At 38.7% G+C, this 27,567-nt stretch overlaps 1 protein-coding gene across 4 annotated transcripts in view; it reads right to left on the bottom strand.

Annotated features, from left to right (window-relative positions):
- Window positions 1-27,567, bottom strand: part of ltbp1 (latent transforming growth factor beta binding protein 1) — a 114,527-nt gene that overhangs the window by 34,549 nt on the left and 52,411 nt on the right. For 3 of the 4 annotated variants that reach the window (XM_017430894.3, XM_017430912.3, XM_037973430.1), the window contains exons 5-10: window positions 21,432-21,602; window positions 11,109-11,306; window positions 10,114-10,415; window positions 7,890-7,992; window positions 2,759-2,818; window positions 1,834-1,956 (exon numbers count right to left, since the gene is read on the bottom strand). In XM_017430894.3, coding sequence (XP_017286383.1) covers window positions 1,834-1,956; window positions 2,759-2,818; window positions 7,890-7,992; window positions 10,114-10,415; window positions 11,109-11,306; window positions 21,432-21,602 — 957 coding nt within the window. The remainder of the gene's footprint in view (window positions 1-1,833; window positions 1,957-2,758; window positions 2,819-7,889; window positions 7,993-10,113; window positions 10,416-11,108; window positions 11,307-21,431; window positions 21,603-27,567) is intronic. The other variant, XM_017430903.3, reaches the window with a different exon arrangement.

Below are 27,567 nucleotides of genomic sequence, written 5' to 3'. Positions count from 1 at the left end.
TTGTTGTGACTCTGTCTTGTTGTAGTCCCGATGCATTTTAAATCTACAGGCTGTTTGAAGAAGACTCGTGATAAAGATGCATCAGTAACGCAGCACATGTTGCACCTCTGTGACAAATTGTCTTTAATCTTTATTCTCTTTACCTGTAGAAAGACTTCATTTTGAGTCAGCCAGCGTTAGCCAAAAAGCACGAATAGGAAAGTTACGCTGGTTTTACACACACACACACTGTAGTTCAGACCTGAACATTTCCAGGGCTGCATGGAAGAATGGAAATCAAAGCAACACTGGGTCTGACTCTTTACAGGGTTTACCCAGCCAGCTGGCTGGTAACAAGTCCAGAGGATCACCAAGTGTGCCCATGTGGGAAAACAGCAAGTTAATCTTCAACACAGAACCTCTCGCTGTGACGTGCATGTGTTGAACAGCAACAAGAGAAAGAGTCTGGGCTGAACTGTCTGCATTCTACAAACAAATCTATAGTGCTCATGGGTGAAAACACAGATTTAAAAACCTTTAAACTAAAGAGTTGCATTTGTGAGCCTCTGGTTTCAAGCGAGGAGACAGTTGTAGGTGAAAGTGGCTAAAGTGAACCAATGGACAAATGCATGTTTAGCCAATAAAAGGTCCTGTTAATACTGGACATCAAACAATATTTAAATTTTAGTGAAAAATGAGATGGCATTGTTTTTAGAGAAGACCTGGATTATTTTAAAAAAAATTATACCAGTGGTGAACTCTCAGGGCCTTCAAGGTATTCAAAGAACGCCCTTAGTTGATCCAAGAATGGGAAAAAAATAAAAATAAATAAATATATATATATATATATATATATACATAGAAATAAAATAGTCTTGCATTAGGAAACAAAATAATCAATCAGTTTATTATATGCAGTCCCTCCAACCTGGTTGTTCTGTATTCTTGTTAGATCACCAGACCACCAGATAAAATTAGTATATAAGTTTGAAAAAATGGTTTAATTATTCCATCACATTTGGATTTGTATTTCTCATGGCTTGAGGGTATTGTAGCTGACCTGTTTGTTGATCTCCATACAGACATTGCTAATACTGATCAATAATATTCAACAACACTGAAAATTGCAAAAGGTGGATATAATATTGTTGTTCTTTTCAAAGTGACTGCTCAGTAGAAAGATGGACTTTATTAAAAACAAAGGCTGCCCAACACCTGAACATTTACAGAATTTACAAAAACCTTTGGGAAAAATATGGATAAACATAATAAAATATATAATTGAGATGTACAGAAATATGGATTTCATTGTCAAAGCAATACCAGTGGTGAGTGAAACTTTTTCTTTTTTGTCTGGTTTTGTCACAGTATTGTAGTCTATTTAGTTTAAATAGTTCAAACATTTTTCAGTTTAAAAGGCTTTTGTTCTCTTAGAAATATTATAAAAAAGGAATATAGTGTTCAACCCTTCCCAGATCCTTGCGTTCAGTTCGTTTGGTTTACATTTTAGTTGATGTCACTAAGTATTTGGGATTAGAGGTAGAAGGTATGATATAAGTCAAGTTTGGCCGCAAGTTTCTAGCAGCTCATGCTTGAGTTATTCTGAATATGAAATGAACACCATGCTTTCCTCCATGCCTTGTGTTCACATATGCATGTCATCAAACACACATTTAAGCCAAATTCTGCGGTTGTATTGAATCGAATGCACATTTCATTATGTATTCAGAGAGGAATGATAAATAATAAACTCAGGGATGGTTTGAAAGAGCAAAACTCAGAGACCAGCATGCAAATGGAATGCAGCGTCTGTTACTTTACCGGTGGATACCGGGAGAGAGTGTGTGTACTTACATATGCATGTGGTGAGCGTGGGGTCGGGGGTGTAGCCAGCTTTACACGTGCACCTGTAGCTGCCCACTGTGTTCACACACTTTCCATTGGGACAAACACCCAGCAGCTGGCACTCATCCAAATCTGTAAACCCACAAAAAAAAAAAAAAAAAAAATGAAAATAAGATCAAATCCTGGAATCTTTTAGAAGATTCCCTCAGATTGCTGTTCACAGAATTGTTGCCAATTTCCTAGACTGTTAAAAAGAAGAGGGCCTGTTTACTCTAAAAGTATTTCCTTCTTCAACATTTCTGTTATTTGGTTCCAGATCATGTTTTCAGCTTTAAAAGACAATTCCATATAATGCTGTTACAAGCATGTGTATCACTGCTGATTTTGAATTTCCCTATTTTATTTAAGGGTGCCGTTAGCACTGAACCACCCTTTGGCCTTTATTTCCATCACAGTTTTTATTTCGCTGGCTGCTCCTCCCACAGACTACGAAAAAACATGCAAAATTTACACCAAAATGTGCAGTTCAATCAGAAGTACTGTACAAAGTACTGTGCAGATGAAGTTCCACTTAGAGAACAATAACATTTTGGAAAAACAAGCAAAAAAGACCAAAACAGCCTTCTCTGGAGCTCTATAGCTCAGACATACTTCACATAAAAAATGTTTAAGAGTCAAGGAAAGTTTGACCTAACAAGTCTGAACTGGTATTTTGATATATTTTATGGTGTTTACACAATCAGAGTTTAAGTTGTCTGATTTTTGAAGATTCTACCAGATAAGTTCAAGCTGAACATTTCATGATATTGTTCAACAAAAGCTTGTCTGTTCCTAATTTGATTCTGTTCTACCCAACAGCTGCTGAGAGATTTTCTTTAATCTCGGCCAAACTGGTTAAAGAACCGATCAACAATCAGAATCCTAAATCTCTTACCTTGGCAATGAGAACTGTTGATCCTCTTGTAACCCTGGGGACAACTGATCAGAGGAATAGCTGGTAAAACAAAACAAAACAAAAATTGTCATGCGTGTTTAGACTTAAAAATAAATTTAAATATTAGAAAAAAGCCAATATGGCTACTTGAATAAAAGTATTTTGTTTCTCAAAAAATGTTGCTTTAATGTTGTTAGCTCAAATGTTGCTTTTGTTAAAATAGTTCTGCCAACTCATGCACAGCTGTATTATGCTTTATGCATATTTGTACTGGAGTTGGCCCTCCAGTCTATCGTTGTCCTGGGTGTTTTGGCCCCGTCCAACCAAAATTTGTCTTTGATTCGAGCTGCCTCGCTGCCTGAGTCAGTCTGGGCCCAGCTACCCACCGAACATGTCTCTGTGTCCCTGACTACCTCTGTCCTTTAGCGTGAGGTTTCAGCTTCTAACCTCAGAACTTGATTTCGAGAGAAGTCCAGTGGTCTCACCCTAGGCCTTTGATTAAAAGTTAATTCTGCACGACCAACTATGAGGACTAAAGTTGTGCTAAATGCATGTACACAATGCACAGTAATTGTCATCCATGACAGGGAAATAAATACTCCTCACAACGTCAATGCAAAGGCTCTATAAAGATTTTTTTTTTAATAAAAGGTCAACAAGGGTAATAAAATAAATGTTGTTTTTACAAAAACACCAACATTTATGGGAAGTGAAATAAAGACACCACCTGAGAAGAAAGAAAATAGACCAAATTTCTCATTATAACAAATATATCAACATTGTTGGTGGGTGTAAGGCAGTGGCGTTCAATCCTGGTCCTGGAGGGCCACTATCCTGCACGTTTTAGGTGTTTCTTTGCTTTGACACACCTGATTTGAATGAATGAGTGATTAACAGGCTTCTGAAGACCTGCTGAAAAGAAAAAAACATCTAAAACATGCAGGATAGTGGCCTTGTTGACCAGGATTAGACACCACTGCTTTAAGCTAATTACTGATGAATAACACTGGTACTTACAGGCAGCAGAAAAAAACAGAAGCTCATTTTAAAATTTGACAGGAATTAGAAAAATAAATCAAATTATGATACAACTTTATGGCTAACAATGTTAAAATATTGCTGTTTGAAGTTGTGGTTTTGAAAAATAAATGTCTCGTAAAAAAAATGGCTGACAGAAGAGATCTGAGTAAAAAGTAATCAGGATGAAATGGTATAATGTTTGGAACTAGGCTCTACTCTGCTGTTGGATGAAGGTACAAGTGAGGAACTGGTACCCAAATACCTGAAAGCAGATTAAGAGTTTGTACAGAGGGTAACAACAAGGCAAAGTTTGTCTGATGCCAAATCTAATGCAACCACCAGAACCAGAGGCAAATGAAGATCATCTGTGAGTGACTGTAGGCTTTTACCAAACCAAACCCAGTAATGTGAGCATTAAAGTCATTGGCAGGTGTTGAGAGGTACTACAGAAAACAGCATCTTTAGTATTCATCAAAACAATGATTATCAACTGAGAGTCTGCGGGCCACATTGGGTCTTCAGGGTGGTTGTTGGGGGTCCTGGAACAGGAATGTTGGGCTCATTGAAGCTGTGATTTTCCAAGTCAGCTTTGCATTTAAAGTTCTTGGATTTTTGCCTTTTTTTCCTTCCCTGTCCATGAACAAAAGGCTTGACTTCCTGTTTCCTACAAACATTTTCCAACTATATACGTACTAGACATATATTATAAATACTCACACACATCATGACATTGAGTGCTGTATTGGGCATCTATGTCTCTAGAATTAAAGATTGACACTTCTCAAGGAATTGCTGGTGAGTTTTGCCAAAAAGTTAACACAATAAAGACGGTTAAAATTAAAAATATAAATAAACTGTTATAAATATAGCTAAATAAAATAATAAAGAAAAAAATTAAACCTAAATTCTTACTCAATTGTTTGTATAATAATCTTATTATTATTATACATTATATTTATTACTTGTTAGTTATTTATATTATTAGTTTATTTATCTTTTTTATACATCCAATGCTGGCCCTTGCAGAATCAACTAAAAAAAATTGCCCCTGAACAAATTTTTGTTTGAGATCCCTGCATTAAAATCTCAAATCTTTTGCTCATGTTTTGCATTGAAGGCGGAGTGTTTGAAATAAAATGTTGGTGCAATCAGCACTAAATACCTTACTGTAAAACCAAAACCACTGGTGGAGTAAGTGTGTATTTATATGAGAAGTCTGGGTTAATACTCTGAGGTCACAGTCTTGGCTGTTCATGAGATTGACTGAGCTATTTTCATAAAACTCATGACTCACTTTCTCACCATTTAAGCAGCTCCGTGACTCTTCATGCTCTACATCCAGCAGCTCTGGCTCTAAAAACAAGTTCCATACGTCTATAAAGGGAGTAGTGTTGAATAGCCAGCGACCACATAAAAAGACTGGCAGCACCTTCCATTACTCCTTCTCGCTCTCACTTTAGCTGTCTAAAAAGAGCTGCGGGACAAGGACAGCACGCCACCGTGGCATTTAGTGCCTTTCCTGTCTGGAAATAACTTGTGTGCTGAAAGTCACCTGTGTGTTAATACGCCACCCGGCACAAAGCTCAGACGATGCTTCCCGTCTACTGCAGCTCTTTGTTTCGCACACTGCTGGCTCGACGCAACGGCTGCGAGAGATACTTTGTTGAGTTCTAGGGTTTGAGCCGGCAGCGTCATTTCTTTTCTTGTTGAAACAACTCCGTCTAAAGTTTCATTTAGAGGATAATGCATCTTTAAAGTGGCATCAGAAAGTTTCAGTCAGTGCCTGGATTCTGTTCCATTTTGAGTCTTGATTTCTCAGAACATGTATGACAAAAAGCTGGGGTTTTTGATTTCGTACCACCTTTTCCTGTTCAAAATAATCACAAACGATCAATGAAGCTCACAGCCAGCGTGTAAAATAACGGGTTACTGAGGTTTGCTGAGAAAGAGAATACAGCAGCAGTCTCAACACCACATTTCTGAGACACTTAGGCCCCGTTCAGACCTGGGACTATAAATCCGTCTTGGGTGATTCGACTGCAAGCAGTCAGCTCTGAATGAGAGCATTCACACCCGGCAGCAAAATGTGTACCCCAAAACATTGTTGTGATCGAATGTCTATTTCAGGTCTGCAAACATTTCTGTAAAAACTATAATACAATCAAACATCTGAAATATATTACTTTGACAATAACATGATTCAGCCATTTGATAGATTGATAGCTCATCTCTTGATGAGCACATGCCGTTGAAAAACAAAAATCACAACACAACATGTTTTTGTGGTCTCGTCCAAACAGCAATTGCCAATTACAGCGATGCCATGTTCACGTGAAACTTTTTTACAATCAAGATCAGGAAATATATAACATTTCCATCAAATCGTTCACATGTAAATAGGGTCTCAGACTACCAAACAAATGTTGATAAAAGGGATCCGGACCTCTTCTAAAGGAGGTTGATGTTTTTATTATGCCCTGAGGTCGTTTACATTTGCATTCAGCACTAACAGAATGAAATCTGATTGCTAAGGACAGATTTTAGCACCAGGTGTGAACGGAGTCTTATTAGCGTTGCTTTAAACCTTTTGAGAATGTACAGTCAGTTCCCCCTAGGTCAAGTTTCATACAAGCTCAATAATATTTGAAAACTAGCAGAAATGCAGGTGTCACTTATGTATGCACATAAATATTATCAAAAAGTTGGAGCTGTCAGCGGCTGAGTTTGGTGTCTTACAGATTCAAATGTGTCTCATTAATTTTAAAGAGCTCTTCCAGTGAACTTGTATGACTTCAGAAAGTTGAGAATCTGGTGAGGCTATAAAAGAATCCTGTTCTTGTCCTGACTCAAGCTATTTAGGCCCTCCTTCACACAGTCAACTTCCCTTGGGCTCTGTCCTTGGGTGTTGTACTGAAAAAAGCGCCCCTGTCATGACAGGCACCCCATCACAGGAAGTGCACTGGCAAGAGAGGGTAGTGTCAAGTGCAACAACTCAGTGCTGCCCACAGCTTAAAATGTTTAAGCATGGATTATTTTAAAATGAAAAATAAATCAACCTAGTTAATTATCCAAACCATTAAATCATTGTTGCTGCTTCATAGCTCCTTTTGGAGGCACTAAATAGTTAAAATGAAAGAAACATGACCAGAAATGAACAAGATAAAGAAAAAGACCTGAATGTAATCTTTACAGGATTTTTGTTATTATAATCAGACTGTGTAAATATGTTTTTATTACATGTATAAGCATTTTATGATAAAGCAAAGCTGATGTTGTGTAATATGTTTGGATTCAAGGACCATATGATGTGTACAATATTAAATTGGAAGATACTTTTCACCTTTACTCTGTATCCCAGCATGACATCCGGTTTGTTTGAGAGGGAGCCCAAACAGTCCTGTCAGTATGATTTATTACACTGTTGACACTCTGCTAGGTTAGTCTTTATCACTGAGGTCCTCTATGTTATGATGTGACTAAAATCTAAAGCCTCTTCCTGCTACACCAACTAGAATTACAGCACAGGTGCAAGACGATGCATCAAATCCTACTGAACAAGCAGGAAGATGGGGCACAGTTTCCCCTGAGTGTGTTACTGACATTAAAATGATGTCATTCAGTAAAGACAAAATCATTGTCCTACATATTTTTGTCTGTTTGCATGACTGCTCTATTGCTGGATATTATTGAAGGCTTTATTCCCACTTAAATTCTCAACATTGAAAAATGCGTACACTGGATATTTTTCAGCTAAACAGAGTTTTTGTTGAAAGAAACAAAGACTTTTAAAAACTATGATTGTGTGTTGGAATGGCTAATAACTGAGATGGAGGAAACTGTAAACAATACCCCGAAAGAAACTGAGAGAAAAGTGTTCCCCAAGCTAAGAACGTTCTTTCTCTTTATTTTTTCTTCCATTAATGGGAACAGTCGCACCACCTAGCAGCATGGAATGGGTATTTCAACATTTCAGTTTGAAATGTTTTGTTTTTTTCATAAATGCAGAAAAAATGTCAATTTTAAAGGCAGGGATTTAGAGGTACTGAAGATGTATCACATGGAAGCTCTAAAAGGAAAGGTGATGTTTTCTGGGTAAATCAGTTGTACTTACATGGGTTCTGTGGACACTTTTGGCATTTGTGGAACCCCCAGGAAGTCCCTACGGACCCACAGCACTGCTCCTGCATGGTGAGACCTGGCAGAGCCTTTCCACACTGATGCATCAAGTCAGAGAGTGGGGGAGGAAAAAAAAGTGTGGAAGTGATTAATTATTATATTAGAGTTATAACAATTAAAAAATTTCTGTGTTCCATTCCCTCTCTTTGTGTGATCTTCTAGTGACAAACAAACACACGCCTCCGTCCTATACCAGATGAATACTTCTTTGCCCTTTTCTGACCTCTTATCTTTATGGCAACAACTGCTCTGCAAAATGTGAACCGGGGATGACTGTTCAAGAACACCTCAACTCAACAGAGTGATATTTCTTGTTTTGAGCCCATTAGATAGTAAATCTGTTCTTCATTTTACATCCTTTATCTCCAGGACCTGGTATCAACACCAACCACCAGGCCCAAGATGGATTGTTTTGGCAGTGGCACCGTAAATTTGTCCATTTTAACTGTCTGCTTCCAGTGTTTCCCGGCCTCATAAGTAAGAAATACAGTAGGTTGATGCGAATACGTTTTATCGAGCCAAACACATGGTGGGTAGAAACCATAAGTCTGTTAGCTGCTCTGGGAGCCGCATCCAAATATGGATATGCTCACAGTTGCTTAGCTAACATGAATTCTCAGAATACACGTTTACGAAAATCCCTAGTTATTCAGTTTTACTTTTTATAGCTCACAAGGACAATAGTTGAGACAAAATAACAGTCTCAAATTATATATATATATATATATATATTGATATATTTGTTAAATGTGGACAAACATACTTGTGAGACATTTTCTGATGAGAGTGAAGTCTGGATTCATGACAGAAATGGGAAAAGGATGTAACAGCACATGTATTTGACCTAAACATTAGGGTTTGGTGCGTCCAATCAGAAGAAGAATACATAATACATAAGTCATCTAAATAAGGGTGTGCATGTTTTTTTTTTAATTGCTTTTTGCTAACTCCCGGAAAAAGAGCAGAGAAAGAGAATATCTAAAGCACTTTACAATAAAGCAAAAGAAGAATGGTTAGTTCAGTTTTTTTCTAGCTGCTCCTTTTATGGGACCCCACAACAGATCATCTACATCCATCTCAGCCTATTCCAGCACACTCGCCTGTCACACCAACTCTCTGCATGTCCACACTTGACTTTCTCATACAGTACCACAGATTAGAGACCACTCTGGTCTGCCTATCATAAGTTTTCTCTAAATCCACAAAGACACAATGCAGCTCTTTCTGACCTCCTCTATACCTCTCCATCAACACCCTTAAATTAAATATTACATTGGTAGTGCACTTTCTGGGCATTAAACCATACTGCTGCTCACTGATCAACACCTCATTACTTAACCTGGCTTCTACAACTCTTTGAAGCTCCCTCTGGTGTGTAATAAACACCGCTGAATACACCACCAGGTGTTTAATAGGTGCCACCTGTGTATAACAGCACATAAGCGCTCAGCTAGCTGAGAAGCTCAATGTGAGTGTTTCACATTCTCTTTATGTTGCATTTTCACATTGGGAGAGGTTATTCAGGTCTGTACTGCTTTTAATTTGTCAGCAAGTCTAGGTTAAATGAACCAACACTTTTTTGGTGCTGTTTTCTTAAAAAAAGAGCAATATCTGTTGGTTTTGGAGTTTGTCAAACCTTTTGTTTGACACATGGCCTGTAGGACACTGTTTAATATTCAGATTTGACAAAAAGGACTGTACAAGGACTGTTTTTATTTTTAGTTTCATAGTTGACAAATCCTACCTTACTGCGTCTTTAGACACTCCCCACTAGCAGTGTGTGTCTCTGTTTATGGGAGAGTTATTGCCTGTTTAAAATAGCTTAAAAATAGCATTTGGTATTTGTCTCTTTTTTCTGTTATTCAAAATCAATAATAAACCATGACCCTAAAATTAAGATATATGCCAAATTATGATTTATGCGTACTATTACACCCCACTGTTTATGAACCAGATGCATCTAGTATGCTGCTTGATGCGAAAAGACAACATCGCCACTTCAGTTCTTGTATGTCCAACCTGAGGCCAGTTTTGATTTACACACACTACATTGAATTATGAGTCATATAGTTCAGTTGATACACATGTGGACATAAAATAAAAGCCAGTCTGTTCTGCTCAATATGTTCCCAAAATAAACCATCATAAACCCAGTGTACCTGACCAGCTGCAGTCTCCTGGAAGCAGCGACCCAGTGTGTTCTTTGACGTGACGGGTTGGTAATGCGGAAGCTGGTAGCCATGCTGGTTGGAATACACCATATTATAGCCATGGTGCTGAATCTTCTGACTGCTTTCGGAGTGGTGGTAGCTGTAGCCGGTGGATGATGAGGAACCCGTCTGGGGGCCTTTCTGCTGGTGCCCGTTGTTGTGATAATCATCCAGCTGAGACACTTGGTGTACCTGAACGGAGGCCTCTGGAGGATGTTTGATGTGAATGTTGACGATGCCTGGATTGAACACTGGTAGTAGGAGTGGATACTGCAGTTATGACAATGCAGGAGTGTGCAGAAGTTTTTGAAGGACAACACAGTTTTTTTTTATTGCACCAATTCAAAATAATAAAAAAAACTCACTGCAAAGAATAAATATTCAGGTACAATTTAGATACAAATAAAAACAATTTACTTCAATTTAATTCCCATTGCTTTGCTTTGACAATTCTGCACAGCTGAATATGGAAAAAAGCCACATCCATTCATTTAGGGCTTCCCACAGGTCACATACTGAAGAATACAGTATGTTCTGTGAGGTTAAAAACAGAATCAATGTGTTTTGTTGTTTTTTGTGAATCTAAGGGCTCCAGAAACAAAAACAAACAAACAAAAACAGTTCTGAAATGTTCAAGATGGTAAATTTAAGCTAAATCAAAAGGTATTCTGGGAATTAAAGCTTTAATTGCAGGAACAAATATTTGTAATTTCCATTTCACCATCCCACCCTTTTTTGTGCTCCATTGTTCTGCTTTGTGGCAGTATTTTAAACCTTTGTTATGTCTTTTATGTGACTAAAAGCCCATCTGGGAACAGGCAATGCAAATTCACTTGGGCTATAAATGCTATGGTGTGTGGTATTTGTTACTCAACACAGATCCCTGCACAAATAAACAATAAAGAAAAGTACCACTGGCATCAGAGTGGTGCTGTTTTCCTTACCAGGAGTCTGGCCGTTGCTGTAGGTCAGAGGCAGGGTGTGTGTGGACACAACCTGAGAGTGGCCGTAGCTCACTGATGCCTGCTGGTGTCCATTCTGAACCGGCATCTGGCAGAACTTTCCAGCAAAGTTTGGCGGACACTGGCACTTGTTCCGTGCACTGCACTTCCCACCATTTATACAAGGTAGGTGACACACCACTGAAAAGAGAAACGAGCACAGGCGCTGGTGAACAAAACAAAAATTCCATTTTGTTTACGGAGCAATAAAATGTCAACGTGTGTGTCACGGTGTGAGGGGTTTTGTGTTGATAAATCCAATTTTCTGTTTAAACTTTTTAGTTTCTTGTTTTTTAGCCTGTTATCAGAATGTTTCATTATTTTTTCTTTGCTGTCAGTTTGCTTTCGGTTTTAGATTCTCTTAGCCCTCTGTTTTCTGCTTGTTGTTTACAGTATGCTTTTGTTATTGGTTTTCAGTATCTATTCATTCCAACCAGATTGTCTTTTGTTTATTAGATTTCATTAGTCCTTTGCTTTTTTTCTGTCACTTATTTTATTTTTCCATTGCCACTGTTTCCTCAGCTCCCCTGTTTACTTATTCAGTTCACCTGTTGACCATTGGCCTTCCTCCCATCTGTTCTCACTCAGTAATCACCCTCCCCAGTATTTATACTCCTGTTTTTCTCATGCTCAGGGTCAGATCCTCATGTTTAATCACAGTTCTGGCTTTTCTTGCCAGTATGAACTTGAGAACACCATCCCAACTGTGTAGTACAGGAGTGGCAACATCTAAAGACCTCACAGCCTGGAAGATAAAGTTTGGGTACAAATTGGTCTTCCAAATGGGCAATGACCTTTTGAGAGCCTGCAGGTTGGGAAGGACTTTAATATCTTTATACAGATACACCTCATGCCTTCAAATCTATTGACTGTATGTAATATTAGCTCAACTGATCTTCCTCTGTGGTATTTTTATAGGAAGGAGCAGATGGATGCTTATGTTTTAACAGGGGTCAAAGAGAATAAAATTGTAAATGAAAAAAAGTCTGACAAAACAGAATAAAAATATTGCAGACAGGAGCCAGACTCAAATTGTGCCACAGGAATAATATAACTGCAGAACTGACAAGATACACCACTACAGCTTCAAGAGTAACTTTTATTATTTCCCATATTTCAGTCCCAGAGAAAGCAGGTAGATTAAAGTGTGACTACTTGTAAAAACCTAAAGCTGAGTTGTCTCCATGGCTTGCTTAGTGAAACTTTGAGAATTCATTCATCAAGTCTCTTTGTTGTCTATAACATGATGTATGTGGTTTCTGTAACCAACAACAACATTTTTCTCAACTGACCAGAAAACAAAAACTTATTGGAACATTTATCCAACTTCTAAATTGAATATTAAATTATTTCACCCATTAAAGAGAATATATTTGTCATCATCACAACAAGCTCCCTACTTGAGAAATTTCTCAGGAGCCGCCACAGCTGTGAAGTATCCTCTACTGCCAGAAAAGTTAACTCACAAAACCATGGAGAGGATGATAGCTTCAACATAAGTTTCCATTCATGAATAATTTATAAAATATTTACTAAAATCTGATCGAATCCAACACAACACAGACAAGGCCTAATGTGATTCACTTCTCACTGATTCATTTCTCTTTCCAACCTTCTTTTTGCCTTCCAAAGAAACTCTGACATGACAAAGTGAGATGGGAAATGACACAGATCTGCGGGAAGGAAAGTGCCACTGCTTATGATTCACATGCACAGCAGTTATTACTCACATCTGTCTACAGTCATCGAGGTGGTTAGAGATTTAACTCATTGTCCACAATCCTATTACCAATTCATCACCATGAGGCTTAAAATAAAACATCTATAATACCAACATGAAAAGGACTTAATTAAAGTCTCTTCATGCAGTTCAGCTATGTTTAGATTTAATACTTCACATAAAGGCAGGCGGATGATAATCATAATTCCAACACCGGATGTTTCGTCATATTATTCATCTTTGTTTAAGCCTTTTCACTCCAACAAAAATACAGGAAATAAACTTTTTAATAATATATAGAGCTCATGTCAGAGAACCACACGATCTATGTTTATCCCTCATGTTGTACAGTGAGCTTCTTTTGTTAGTTTATCATGACGTACTGTTAAAAGTGGTCACTTTTCCCATAAAATAATTAAAATAGATTCTACAGGACTGTTCAAACTAGCTGTTTGCTTGTCAATTTAGCCAGAAGTAAACTATTTCTCCAAACTGAGGTTGTTCAAAAAGCTATCAAAAGCTCTGAACTATTACTTTAAGTTTTAAGTCAAATAAGAAGTTCAAAAAGAAATATTTTGAACAGAGGTGCTGCAGCATTAGACACTCTTTAGAGGAGTAAAGTGGTCAAGAACACGCAAAACCAAGTTTGACAAGTTTAAATAGCTGGATATCATCCCTGAAGAAATAGCCACATGTACATAAACGAGTAATGGAGGTACCGTTGGTCAAACATCAGACGTTTCAAGTGGTGTTGGATTATTTCCAGATGTTTCACTGTGTTAGAGTTGAGTACTGATAGTCAGCACCATGAAGAGCGACAGGCAGACTGGGCATTTTCTTCTCAGCTTATAAATGACAGGTATTGCAAGCAGATAAAAACACCCAAGGAAGTGATGTGCATTACAAAGAAAAGGACTCCAAGGACAAAGACTTGGGGCACTCCTGAGAGAAGCAAAACATTTTCAAACTGTCCAGTTTCTTTCGAACCTTTTTAATTTGAGTTCTCTTCTTTGAGAGGTGTCAGAAGGGGCTCATGACACACACAGCTCTTTTAATGACTTAAATAGATTGAAATAAAATATGAGACTTGGCACTCTGTTATTCTATTTAAAGCTGAATATTCTGGGAAACTAAAGAATCTGAATAACTGTCTAAATGCTAACTTATGAATTGTATACATAAATGCGCAAACATCAAGGAGAATGACAGATGACTTTCTTTCCAGATAAAGTGATGCACCTGTCTTTCTCCTTTAGGACCTCAAGATTTGTTTTCTTTACTCCGCTCACCTCCCTTACCTCTCCAAATAAATCTTTGTTTAATTCCAACTGTAAATGATTTGGTTTTGTCTGGACTGTAACAAATGAGCTGGCAGCTGAAGGCATCTTTAATAAGGGAAACGGGAGCTGAGGGCCAGAAAGCTCTCAGCAACTTGGCGAGCCAAGCAACTCACCTGGGAGAAAATCTGCCAGAGGAGCTGGAGAAACACCACTTAAACACACTCTCCTGGGTCTCCAGCAGGCCAAATGGGATACGCATACAAACAGCTTGAATCATTCACGTTTAAAAATGATTCTTTCCAAGTGCTGTCAGGGCATTCCCTGAATATTTTTTGACTAGTCCCTTTGAGATGAATTAGTTTTTCCTAACATCTACTAAACTGACCACATTAATACTAAAATGTGTCTTCAAATACGCCTAATTGGTAATTTAAAAAAAACAAAAAACTCTTTATGTAATCATTTTTCTTTGTATTATTGAATGTTCTGATCCTCACCTTCACCACCAAAGCCTCTGAAAGATAAATTATTAAAAAACTAATAATTCACTTGAAGTGGGAAAAATTAAAATTCCTCTCTCATGCACATTGTTCCAAATCCATTTAAAGAAATTAACCTCAGACATGCAGGTTTTTCACACTATCTGTATAAAAAGGTAAAACTCTTTGAAGTTTTATGTCAGACAGCTTCTCTTTGTACCCAAAATGTTATGGAAATGTAGTATCTGAAGCTTTAAAAATACGACTGGGCAGAAGTACAAACTAACCCAGACCCTCAATAGCAGTTTTGGTCCATGTTGCAAATTTTAGCAGCCCTTTGTTTAAATCCACAGCCAGCTGTTTCGTTTTGTTGACAATAGAAGACAGATTGTTGTCTCCAACCCAAGGTCCCTGACTGTTCCAACTCACCTCTGTAAGATATTTCATTATCATTGCTGATGAGACTCACAATAAGCTGGTTTGTGCTGAATTTACCAGAACAATCATACGTCACCCGAGTAAATTGCAAAAGACTAAGCACACTTCCCTGAGGAGCCCCCGTGCTTGGTATGGTGGAGGGTGATCTATTATTACCACAATTTCACATTACACAAGTACTTAAATAGAATTATGTGTTCTTTGGCAAGTGCAAACAGCAGAAGCAGATAGTTATAGAACGTCTGGCGCATCTTGGGGTAAATCCAGTAAAAATGTAATATTTCTGTTGGGATAACAGCGTAATGTGAAAATTGACAACAAACTAAGGTAAGGCTTATAAAAGGCTTTTTGCTTGAACTGCCATGACCTTTTTAAGATTGGACTAGCTCCATAATCTGGTCAGAATTAAACTCTATTTTACCAAACGGAGGCTGTTCAAAAAGCTATCTATAACAGAAAACATTAATTGTTTATAACCTTTCCTTAACTCTCCCTTTATGCTCTCAGAACAGAAAAAAAAGAAACTATCCCACATAATTTGTGAGCCCAAACACACATTTTTTATGCTCTGCGCTAATGTTTTACTTGCTCTCACCCTGTTACAGTAATTAATCATCACAAGACAACAAAAACTGACTATGTTGGCATGTAAACCTACTGGAATGTGAATCAAAAAAAAATACATTTTCTCCCTAGTTTGTTCTCAGTGTAGATATCTTATCCATCAGAAGACCTTTATACGAAATTTTAGTAAAGAAACTGTGTGTGGATACATTTATTGCTTTACTGTGAAACATTTACTGCATTATAGTATTTGATTTAATGTTTTGCTTTATTAATGGCAGTCATGTACTATACAACCACATTTTGTCTGGTGCAACAGAAAGTTTAGCTGAGGCTAATAATTACTTCGGATAAGGCATCACACCAAAGGTTCTGTTTAAACTTTCTGAAGTTTTAAAGGCGTGTTTTTTTTCTGTGTTTATAGAAACCCGTTGAAACCCTGATATTCTTATCATCAGGACACGTCTTCTTGATGTGATAACTTTGCTAAGTGGCCTGCAGGTCGTCAAGTTATAACAGATCCAGCGGCACTTTATGTAACGTCACGACTCAACACTCCTCCCTCTTACCTCATCAGTTAACTATGGTAACACAGCGTGAGTGTGATTTATTGTGTCCCAGCCCTCTAAGCTCAGTTTGGACTGAAAATAAACTTTTAGTTCAGGTCTGCATATTTTGCAGGGATGAGAAAGCCAAGCAGAAGGAGGGGAAGAAAGGTTTCAAGGCAGGGGAGGTATGAGGCGAGCCTGAGCAGGCACAAGACACACAAGGATTGTTTCTGCACGTCTGCAGCGCACTCTGAGGGTAAAATAATAACAGCAGGGTCTTTACTGTTCGGCAGCATGAAGCTATGTTTGACCTGGACAGAACTCACTCACTGTAAGCTGTTATTTATGGTTGCAGCTGTGAGAATCTGTCTTCCAATCACAGAAATCAAAGGCTGCATTCATCACTAATGGACCAATCACAGGTTGTTCTTCTCATATGGTAGAATTAACAATCTCAAACACACAGTACAGTAGCAACCTCTTAAACAATGATTCTACAAGCTTCAGCTACAAAGGTTTGGCCAAGTTCCTGAAAAACGTCACTGGAATCACGCAAATGATGAAACGCCAGTGTGGCGTGACTACAAAGTGAAACAATAGCCTAGAATAATTTTTAAAAGGATAAAACCTTTTTCTATTTCATCAGGATGACCAGACAAATTGAACATTTAAAATGAAATAAAATTCGACCGCTTTCTTATTTTGGGGCTTTTTCAGTTGACTGATGGTCGTAGATTTCACATGATGTTAGTGTGGAAGAATTAAAATAATAATTAAAAAAAGAATCAGCTTGTTCAGTTCAAACATCTCTAAGACCCTGTCCACACCACACTACACTACTATTTGAGAGATTTTCTTCTGCGTTTGCACCTCCTGTCTGTACATGAACGATTTTGGTGAGAAAAACTGATATTTTCAAAAGATGCTTCGTAAAGCAAAGAGTTTTAAAAACTTAATTTGAGATTTACTAATAACTCTCACTGTGTGTTAATGGCTCTATGTTTAGCACTCGAAACAGCAGATCTCTGTTGTACTGCAGCACAATCTAAATATCACCGTTCGGCACAAACACATCAGGCATAAAAGTGACAGTGAGAAAGAGAAAAGGGTTTTCTCTAGGAGCCTCAAGTGGGGTCTTTTCTGCAGAATGAACACTGAAGTGATGCTAATTCTAGTTTTTGTCTGCATGTTTCCATGGGAGCACTGAAAGTCAGCAGGTGCTTCATTTTACCTGTGATCTTGATGCAAATGTTTCCTTTTGGACTTTATTATTGTGTATAGATCAGGGGTGTCAAACTCCAGGCCTCAAGGGCCACTGTCTTGGGAGTTTTAGGTTTTTCTGCTCCAACACACATGATTCAAATGGTTTAATTACCTCCTCACCAAATCCAGTTCTCCAGGAGCATGGCAACAAGTCATTTATTTAAAGCAGGTGTTTTAAAGCAAGAACACATCTAAACATGCAGGAGAGCGGCCCCCGAGGAACAGAGTTTGACAGCCGTGGTATAGATGTATGTATGTCAGATGTTTAGTGACTTGTTCCTGTATTTTTTATGGTTTTATATTTTTATAAGACAGAATAAAAGTGTTGCAAGTCACCTGACAGTGTGACTTGGAAGCAGAACCAAGCGCTATAATGAATTTTTTAAAATAACGCAGACGGAGAAATAAAAAAAAAAACAATATGGAAATATACATTCAGCACGTTTCTGCAACCGGTCTACCTGGCCACAACGGTAATTAATGTTTAATTTTCTTTTCATTTTATATTTGACTGTTTCTTATTGATCTTAATAAATCTCCCTGTTTACTGTCCCACCGAATAATGGAATGAGATTTTAGCCCTTATTGGTGACTAAAGTGTTTTTTTTGCTTGTTTGTTTGATTTTTTTCTTAATATTAATTCTTCTGTTGCACATCGAGCCCCCAAACATCATCCTGTTTCCACTGCATCATTGCTAGTCAGTGGTTCAAGCAAGTCACTTCCTGTTTTTTGCTAGTTAAACCTTCTACCAAGTTCCCGAGTGCCTCAGTGTTTACAGTAGTTTTGTCAATAAACACATGTAAAACTCTGAACTGACTCAGTCCCACCCGCTTCCCAGCCCACTTCTGCATTTACTCGCAATAACAGTGTGTCTAAGTGGTGTCTAACATTAACGAAGGAGGGTCTGATTTGGTACATAAAGTATAAATACTTGTCGTGAAAAGTTTACAGGTGTAGACATTTTATTTTTGATTGTGCAGAGAGGAGAATTACGCATGCAAAGCATATTTGATTCTATTAGCATACAGTGATTGAATGGGGGCGTGTCAAGAAAGGTGTCTGGTATTCCCTCAATTCCATGCTGATCAGGACATACAAGAGAAATGTGCTTAGATTCATACATCTGGATTTGTCTGTGTGTATGTTGAGACAAGTTCAATCTCCAATTATACAAAGCATACTTGTTTAAAACAAAAAGGAAAAAAAAAAAGAGAAGACTGACTTTCTTGTACTTCAGTACCTGACTCCAAATCCACTGAACATTTATGGGCGCACCTGAAGACTGAGACAGCCAAACATGATTCCCCACATGACAAGAAACAAAAACTCTCAGATTCTTCTAACATTTCTTAATGTAAAAAGTTCATCTTGAGGCTAAATTCACAGAACAGCCATGAACCAATCCAGATATCACCAGGAATTCATTCCAGCTAAGAGAAGAAAACTGTCGCCTCAAGTCAGTTGCCAGCCTGATCTTTTTTCCTCTCTGGGCTCATGTTAACCCATTTGCACTCATTTGTTCAGCTGAGTCAGACAGGAATTTAGCTTGTTACACTCTTCCCATGTTTCTGCATGTGTCAGAGCCAGAGACACCCATCCACTCCTTGTAAGGGCCGAGGCAGGTTGAGACACGGTTTGAGCCTGCGCTGAGTTCGTGCAACACGTGAAACACCCCTGTGATGTTCTCCATTACACGGAGACTGTTTCATGACTCCTGAGCTTACAGTGGAGCTGCACAGCATCAGTCACTGAACACGCCTCACTCTCTACAAACCATAAGTTATCTCTATAGTTAAATACTTGTGTTGTTTTATTCTTCATAACAATAGTTGCTATTCCCCTTTGTTATGCATAAATTCAGTTCAGGACTCTTCAGTTAAAATTCATTGAGATCCACTCAAGAGAAACTGTCCTAAGAAAGAGTGTGTGTTTAATATGTACATATTACAATATTAATAATTATATAATGAAGTTATCCTCCTTTATCAGCTATAATTAAAGTGAAGAGCTTAGAAAATTGGTATTTATATTGTATTGAATTAAAATCAGTCAATTCTGGTAGGTCTGTTGAACTGGGTTCTCAGGTCGTTTATATTCTACTTCACTGGGTATGGCTGCTCTTTGTGGTTTAGTTTGCAGCAAGGATTTGCATTATTATCATCGCTGTGTCTCAACATGAGACGAGTAAACATGTAGGCGTTTGTCCATACTGAAAGAAAGCTTCTGTCTTCTCTTAACGTTTCCCATTTCAGAGTCAGCCGTGCCATTTTTCTTCACTCACTCATTAACTCATTACTTTTTCAGGCTTACTCGTCTTTGCCTGTTTGCCATCTGACTTCTGTGGGTGCAGTCCTGCTGACTACCACAGAAATCGCCACACTGCGACTGTCCTGAAAACTTTCAGATTTCAGTCCTGTTGATTTATGAAGAAAGTGAGCCAAGTAAGTGTCCATGTGCAGTAAAGTCTTAACTTTTGGCAACCAGGTGACCTAAAACTGCTGTTTGGTTTCTTCAGATTTATGATAAGAAATTACTCTGAGTCCAGGACACTGAAGCCTGGATTCACTAAGAATGTGCAGCATCTCTTTTTTGCTCCATTTCTCTCTCTGCTATCTTCTCCCCGTCTGCATCAATTTCACATAGCAAATTGTGGCCATAGTAAGCAGGCGCAAACATGCGCATCAAATTCGGCAGCTCTGATCAATTTGCTCTCCTTTTGAGTCTGATCGCAGTTGTTCTTGAGGCACAGTCTAAATATGGCCTTCTGCCACAAACACAGCAGGAACAAAAGTCACAGAGAGAAAGAGTAAAATACTTTCTCACTCCTGAAAACTACATGAACAGTATATCACTGTATCAGGGAGGAACCACATTCAGGGCATTTCTAAATCAATACGAGACATTTTGGGCTTTATCGATCAACACCTCATCCTTTTATTTGCACTTCAAAAAATGGTTCTACTTGAAAAGGGTCCTTTTGGACCAAGGGGCACACATTGTGCCTTCTCTCTCCATGAGATAAATAGGTACTCCTCCGTCATGACATCAGACTGGGAAAGCCTCACTGAGGTCTTGGGGAAGTCCTGTGATAATTATACCATGAGATAATTACTTCAGGTTCTGATTGTTACCCTCTGTATGTGAAGCACTGCCTGTTGAAGTTTTATAAACAAACATAAGGTTTTGTATTCCACATGTAAAATGCTTCATTTCACTCACTTTTTGACTATTTATTTACAGAGGCAACACTCATCACTGAAAGAGACAATGAATTAAACGTCCCTTGGCATGATTGTCCTCTTTTTGTAACAGCAGCAGTGCTGCAGAGCGCTCCTCTTCCTCTGTTTCTTCTCTGAGACACAAATACCACCAGCTTCCAAGAGACGGTAAATATTTCATGAAAAACTGTATGCCGCAAACAACACCGCTTTTCAAGATTCAGACGCTTTTTTCCCCTGGCAAGAGTTTACATAAATATGGGCAGGTTTTTTTCTAAATGCTGAATAATACTTCATTTAAATGCGGGCGAGCTGCGTCAGCGCAGTTGGCAGCACAGTTTGAGGAACACGTCTCTCTTTGTGAGGACTTGGTGAGTTGGACAGATTTGCGAAACCCTAGTTGGCGCCCACAAAAGAAAATTCTTTGTTGCATCTAAGCCTTTGCTTACATGTATTGTTGATTGAGTATTGGTATGAAAACCTTTAGTTTATGACTAAATACAAAAGTTGGAAACTTTACTTGTGCGGACCAGCTTTCTTGGCACCAAATTACTGGACCTCAGAAGTAAAATGCTTTTGTATTTTTTTGGAGTAAAGACTTGGCGTTGTGGTTTTGAGTACGTTTAAGTCAGGATTGAGCAGTTAGGTGTGATTTTCAGGGTGAGGGAATACATAATGTCAATCAAAAAGACAAAACCGTGTGTGTGTGTGGGTGTGCGTTTATGCAATAAGCAATAAAAGTCAGGATGCCTTACCTACTCTGAAGTTGGGGGCTGTCAGAGTGTCTGTGGTGTGGCCGTTCTCACTGATGATGGTGGTAGTGTTTCCCTTCTCACAGTTGTTGTGACATCTGCTTCCTATGCAGGTCACTTTGCAAATGGTGGGTGTGAAGACCACCTTGATCCTTCCTGTATGATTCCCGACTGCTGCCGAAAATATGGCGAAGGAAACGAGGGAGAGGGAAAGCAGAAAAAGTCTGGTTATTCTTTGATCCATTGGAAGTTAAATTACCTTCAGGTTGAAGCTTGCCGCACTGATCTGACGAGGCTCCAGTCAAAACATTAAAAAAAGCTACTGTGTAATTTTCAATTCCTGAAAACTTAAGGATGTGGATCCTCTTTCAAACTATTTCTTCCTATCTGTTCCTCCTCCCTCTCCGCTTCTCTTAAATCTGACGGCGCCTGTGAAATGTGAGCGAGAAGAAATGGGGGAAAAAAAAAAAAAAGAACGTGGGAGAGGTTAGCAAACAAAACTCTGGGATGTCATCCAATTCTTCATCAGACGTCTACAAGATGTGAATATCAAGTTTTACTTCCAAACAGACAAACAGGATGCAAACTTCAGCTTCTGTGCTCATTTTTCTTGCTCCTCAGATTTCTTTTCCTCTAAATTTTGACTTGAGGTTTTCCTCACTTTCCTCAGAACTTCGGCACCTCACATTAAGACAAAATCCCCCAGGAATTCTTTGCCAAAAGCCAGGCGTAAGACACTTAAAGAAGTTGCCTTCTGGATAGACAGTGAAACCAAAAGGTTATCTGGTCTTTTGCCTGTCGGCAGCGTTTTGTTCTCCACCCTCAAAAAAAACAACCCTCAGTACAAACTGGCAGGGAGAAAGGATGACTGAAGGCATGAACCTTGGCAATGATATGGAATCCCATCTACCTCAGAGTATGTGATACAGAAAGTCCTTCTCCTTACTTTTATATGTCACATTGCACTATTTTATGTTCAAGTCTCTTAATTTTTCACCTCTCTGGATCAGTTAATATCTGTTCCTGCTGTACTGATTCTTGGCGTCCCTGTGTTGGGTCCAAACCCCTGTCTCCAGCGCTCAGTGCTCAGTCTGTGGTTGTCAGCTGTTCACCCAGACTCATGGAGTGAAGCCAAGCAGCCAGAGGAATGTTTTCGAAACCTCAAAGGCAGGAAAAACCTCTGAATAACACACCCCAAGCTACCTCAACATTAACTAATAGGTGCAAAGATTTACTATTAAAGAAGGACCAAATATGTTGTAGTGGTTATAACATACTGCCATCAGAAACTGGGCTTAGTTCTAACGCCAGGATCATCCCAGATTTGAAGTCTACACATGGTTTAGACTTGGTGGAAAGATTATTTCTAAAAAGAAACAAACGATGACAAGAGAGGGGCAAAAAGTGAGGGGGCTCCCTTCAATTAATATTGAGTGCTGGTTAAGTTAACGTTTTACCAATTCATAGTTAACAATTGCCTATAACTACTCAGTGGGTGGTATTTCAAATCTATGTATTTACCATATAACCTCATGCAGTTATGCTTTATTGGAGTCACATACAACACCAAAAACCTACTCAAATGAAATAATTAGTCACACGATGGATGAATATGATCATGAATATGTTTCAATGTTGACCACTGGCATATAGAAATATGCTATTTCAAGATTAATCTGCATAGTCTAATAAAATCTAGTGTATTTTTTATCATAATTATTGATTTTGGATTAGCTATTAAAAGCTTTTCCAAAGTGCTGGTGAAGGTTGTCAGTCATCCTGGGCATGGTAATCCCAGCAAATTCCATAAAAGGCAAGTGTGCTCGTCTTTGATTTTTCATTACATTTGGCTTTTCATCTTTCTCAGTTCAAACTGAAAAATGCAAAGTTCCAAACCTTAAACTTGTAGTGACTTGCTTTGTTTTTGCAAGCTGAACTCACATGCAGATCATTTTCCCTTCCCTCCATCCTGAAGGTCATTAGGGTTTTTGTTGGCATGGTCCATATGAAAGATGTTTTGGTCACAGGCAGGAAGGTGAGAACTGTAATAAAACTGACTGGGGATTAATGGAAGTTCATGCAAGTGACCAAAATACTTTGCAAAAGAAGCAAACACACAAAGACTCTAATGACCCTCAGGAAGGAGGGGAGGGGTTTTAATGTGCATGTAAATTCAGCTCGTCATACACTCACTCTACAGTTGCCCAAGTGACAGCTTGCACACCCACCCACACCCCTGTTTTTAAATTTCTTTTCTACCATGAAATGGCTTGACTTGTAAGCAAATTTAAAATATGAGAATTAAAATGGTTATTTTAATTGGTTGTATACAGGCAGATTTATACAAAAAGTAGTAGGTTTATTATTCCTGTTGACATTTTGTGCACACAAATCATTTATTGTGGCCTGTTTTAAGAGCACAATAATGAGGTGCAAAGGATTTGAGGTCACATTAGCCATTTAAAGCAAAACTTAAAAGATAAGTTACTTTTTGTTTTTTAGTTTTTTTTTTCAGAATACAGGCATTAATAACAATAAGGTTGACGAACTTTTATTTTCTTCAATAATATGAAACACTGCAGTTACAAAGACTGCTAAAGGCTACATATGCAAAATAGCTTTTCTAGCTTCCCCTTTCTCATGATATGCTTTAGCAATGTCGACCTTTCTAGAACAGGAGTATAGCTACGTTCCTTTACCCCTATTCTACCCCAAAGAAAGATTTCCGATTGACTCGAAGGAATCAGCTCTATTAAGAAAGCTTCTCAGATGAGAAATGAAATGCCTTCAAAAATCAAAAACAAGTCCAGTTGCCTTCGGTTGAAAATCCTAGGACTTTATAAAAGTGTACTCCAAAAGATTGAATCATCATTGCTGGGGTGGCTAAGGTGGGAACAATGTGGTCCAAAGCTAGACTTTTTGTAAGCAGCTTCTTTTTATACCCATGAAAGTATGGGTGCAAAGTGATCAAGCTGCAAAAAATACAAAGTGGCAAAAGAACAAATTAATCCAGAGCCAACACTACAGTGAAGTATTCTTAAAACACTATGCAGACACAGACTAGTCGGAACTACTGTGATTGGTAACTGAAGCTGTTTAAGATGTTTCTTTGTGCATAAACATTTATACCCACTCTGAAAAAAAAAGAAAAAGTTCCAAACTTTAAACAACGTATGGTGTTGTTTAGGAAATACTAAGCTGACTGACTCTTCACTGAACACAAAAATATGTATGAACTGAATGGTCTTTGGTTAATAACACACAAGAATGAAATACTTTCTGTTTATTAAACACATCTACATTCTGTTGTAACTGACCAAAATGACTTTGGCAGCAAAAACCTCAGAAAAGAGTTTAGCATAGATGCAGATCAGACCTCAACATTGACAGAAATGCTTCAGCTCAGCAGGATTCTTAGGCTGTCTGGTTTGAACAGCTCTCCAAAGCCATTCTACAGCATCTTCACTGGTTTAGTGTCTGCACTTTAAAATGGACCTCTCTTTGTCAATTTGTGGAAGATTTGCATTTCTGTTTAGGGCACAACTCCAACGACATCTGAGAAGATACATAAAAAAAATTGGGAGTGAAACTTCTGATCAGTGATGGTAAACAGCAAAACGATTAACAAATCATGCAGTCATAAACCATTTTGCTTCAGTTTTGTGATATAGTTTGGAGTTTTGTAATAATTTAAGTCTGTGCTTCTCAAACTTTTCATGCTGTGCTCTATTTTGGAGAAAGTATTTTTTCCCTGATTTAGGGTTTGCTGGCTGGACACCTTCTCCCAATACAATTCAGTCCTGTAAAGTCCAACTCTGTATGACCCTTTTGAGCTCTGACGCTGGTACTTCAAAGTTTACCTGAGCTACAGCGCTTCAAAGAGGGCTAACAATATGGCAGGAAGAGGGCACTAAAACATGATGAAAACAAAAGAATGATGGGTGTAAATACAGACTTTAAATTGTTTAACTTGTCGACTTCATTGAAGATAGGTTTACGTATGCGCCATCAGTGTCATTCAATTACACTTTTAAAGAGGTGTGTCCCGATCCGATCTTAAGAACAAAATCAGTAACTATTCATGAGGAGTTTTGATCAATTAAGGACGGGGTTACGCAGGACACCTGAACTCTAGATCTCTGTTGTCAGTCGTGGCCACTGTTCTCCGTTTGGCTTTACATCACACTGAACCTTTTTCTGAACCACAACAGCTTTATTCATTATGTCGACAGATGATACTGTGCTGTTGGTACTGCTATCATCACAACCTGATCTATTCCTTTTGGGGAAATAAAGTAAAAGAGTGATAAAACGTGAAGAGAAACTGCTCATCACAGCCTGCCAGAGAGCAGCTGCTAAAAGGCCAGGTGAAGGTATTAACTGATTAGAGCCAAATAGGCTGAAGATGTGGCAAAAAGTACAGGGAACATACAATCTGATGGCCCACAAGCCAGCTTGATATATCAGTGTCCTCAGGCGTAATAGTAAATGTGCAACACAATCCAGCTGCTGACACAGTGATAAAGTTTTTATTGGCATTTATCCCAGTGAATAAAGTTTCTGATAGACATTGATGTGTGCCTCAGGGAAAAATATGTCTTAAAATGACAAAAAAGAATCTTCACAGAAAAAAATGTGCAGCGATACGTTGGTTTCTTGACAGCTTTTCAAACAGCTCCGTGTTCGACACGACGCCAAAATGTCAGAATTACGTTGATGTGGCTCTGAGCAGGTCCCTGACCACATCGATGATAAGACCTTCCTCAACCTCCTCTGACTTCAGTCTGAGCCTTTGGAGGTCTGCACCGCGCTGCCGGCAGATTTTTGTCAGTTTTGTCGAGCATATGGAAAGGAAGTCAGGGGAGCATCTCAGACAAAACACAGACATCAATCAACTGGAGGGAAGAAAACAGTCATGATGAGATCCATCCAGGCTGCAAAAGGCTCAAAGAGAGTGAAGCGGAGAATAACCGTGTAAATATAGTAGTTCACAAAGGAATTTCTTCTTTTCTGATGTGTTCTGTTGTACTTACAGCTTATGTAAGCCATCCAAGTAAAAACTATAAATGCTTTTGTGGATGTGTAACAGAAGAGATCAAGGTTTAAACATGTATCATCAAAAAGATCAGTTTCTTGTGATAAAACTTAGATCTTTTTACAACAAAACGACCACAGCAGGTACAATCAGCTCCAAACACAGCAACCCGGTAATCCACCTACTAATATAGTTCTTAGTCATTTTAATTTAGCTGGCAGCTGATCCAGATTATAACACTGTTCATAAAACAGATATTTTTTTTAAACCAAGAAACATTCAGGTAGTCATTCAGCTATGCGAGTGGAGTCATGTCAGGTCAGTAGGTGGTCTGTCAGTGTAGCCCTGGACAGTTTATGTTCAGACTACCAAAGGGATGTGGATAAAACTGTACCAGGACTTCCGGTTTGGGTCATGAAGGAGTAGGCAGCGAGTGTGAGGAGCTCTGACCCAACTTGTAACTTATGTGACCAAATCTTATACCTTTACCACAGAATTGTTGTACCTTGTGCGCGTTACCGTGTTGGGCGACTTTGGCCGGTTAATGGCTACCTCTAAGCAAAAACAAACCTCCTCGATAACCACGCGGAACACCATTGCTAGCAAGCTAGCCACTATGGCCTCCGACGCTAGCCCTTCCAAAAGCGACGGAATAACTATGACCCTACTAGTGCAAGAGTTAGCCAAGCAACGAGAAAGTTTAAAAGAAGACATCTCTACCCTCATTCAAGAATCACTGGTGCCGTTACAAGCTTCGGTGAGTGCTCTGACAGAAACGGTTGGCTCTATGCAACAACGCCTCACCGCTTCAGAATCACTCGCGGGTGATAATTTTGAGAAGATTTGTGCTGCCGAATCTGCTGTTAAAGCTCTAAAAGGCCAAAATGCTGCACTCTTGGATCGTATTGAGGATCTAGAAAACAGGTCACGCTGCAATAACTTGAGGATTATAAACATTCCAGAAGGCAGCGAAGGTGTGGGGAATACTGTTAACTTCATGACGAATGCGCTAATGGAGTTCACCGGCAGCAACGCACTGTTCGACTCTGCCCCGGTGCTGGAGCGAGCACACAGGGTGGGCGCAAAACCCAGCGATGCTAACCG

This window comes from Kryptolebias marmoratus, linkage group LG22, assembly GCF_001649575.2.
Source record: "Kryptolebias marmoratus isolate JLee-2015 linkage group LG22, ASM164957v2, whole genome shotgun sequence".
NCBI lineage: Eukaryota > Metazoa > Chordata > Actinopteri > Cyprinodontiformes > Rivulidae > Kryptolebias > Kryptolebias marmoratus.
Note: the sequence above shows the minus strand (reverse complement) of the source record. Positions and strands in the feature narration are given on the sequence as shown.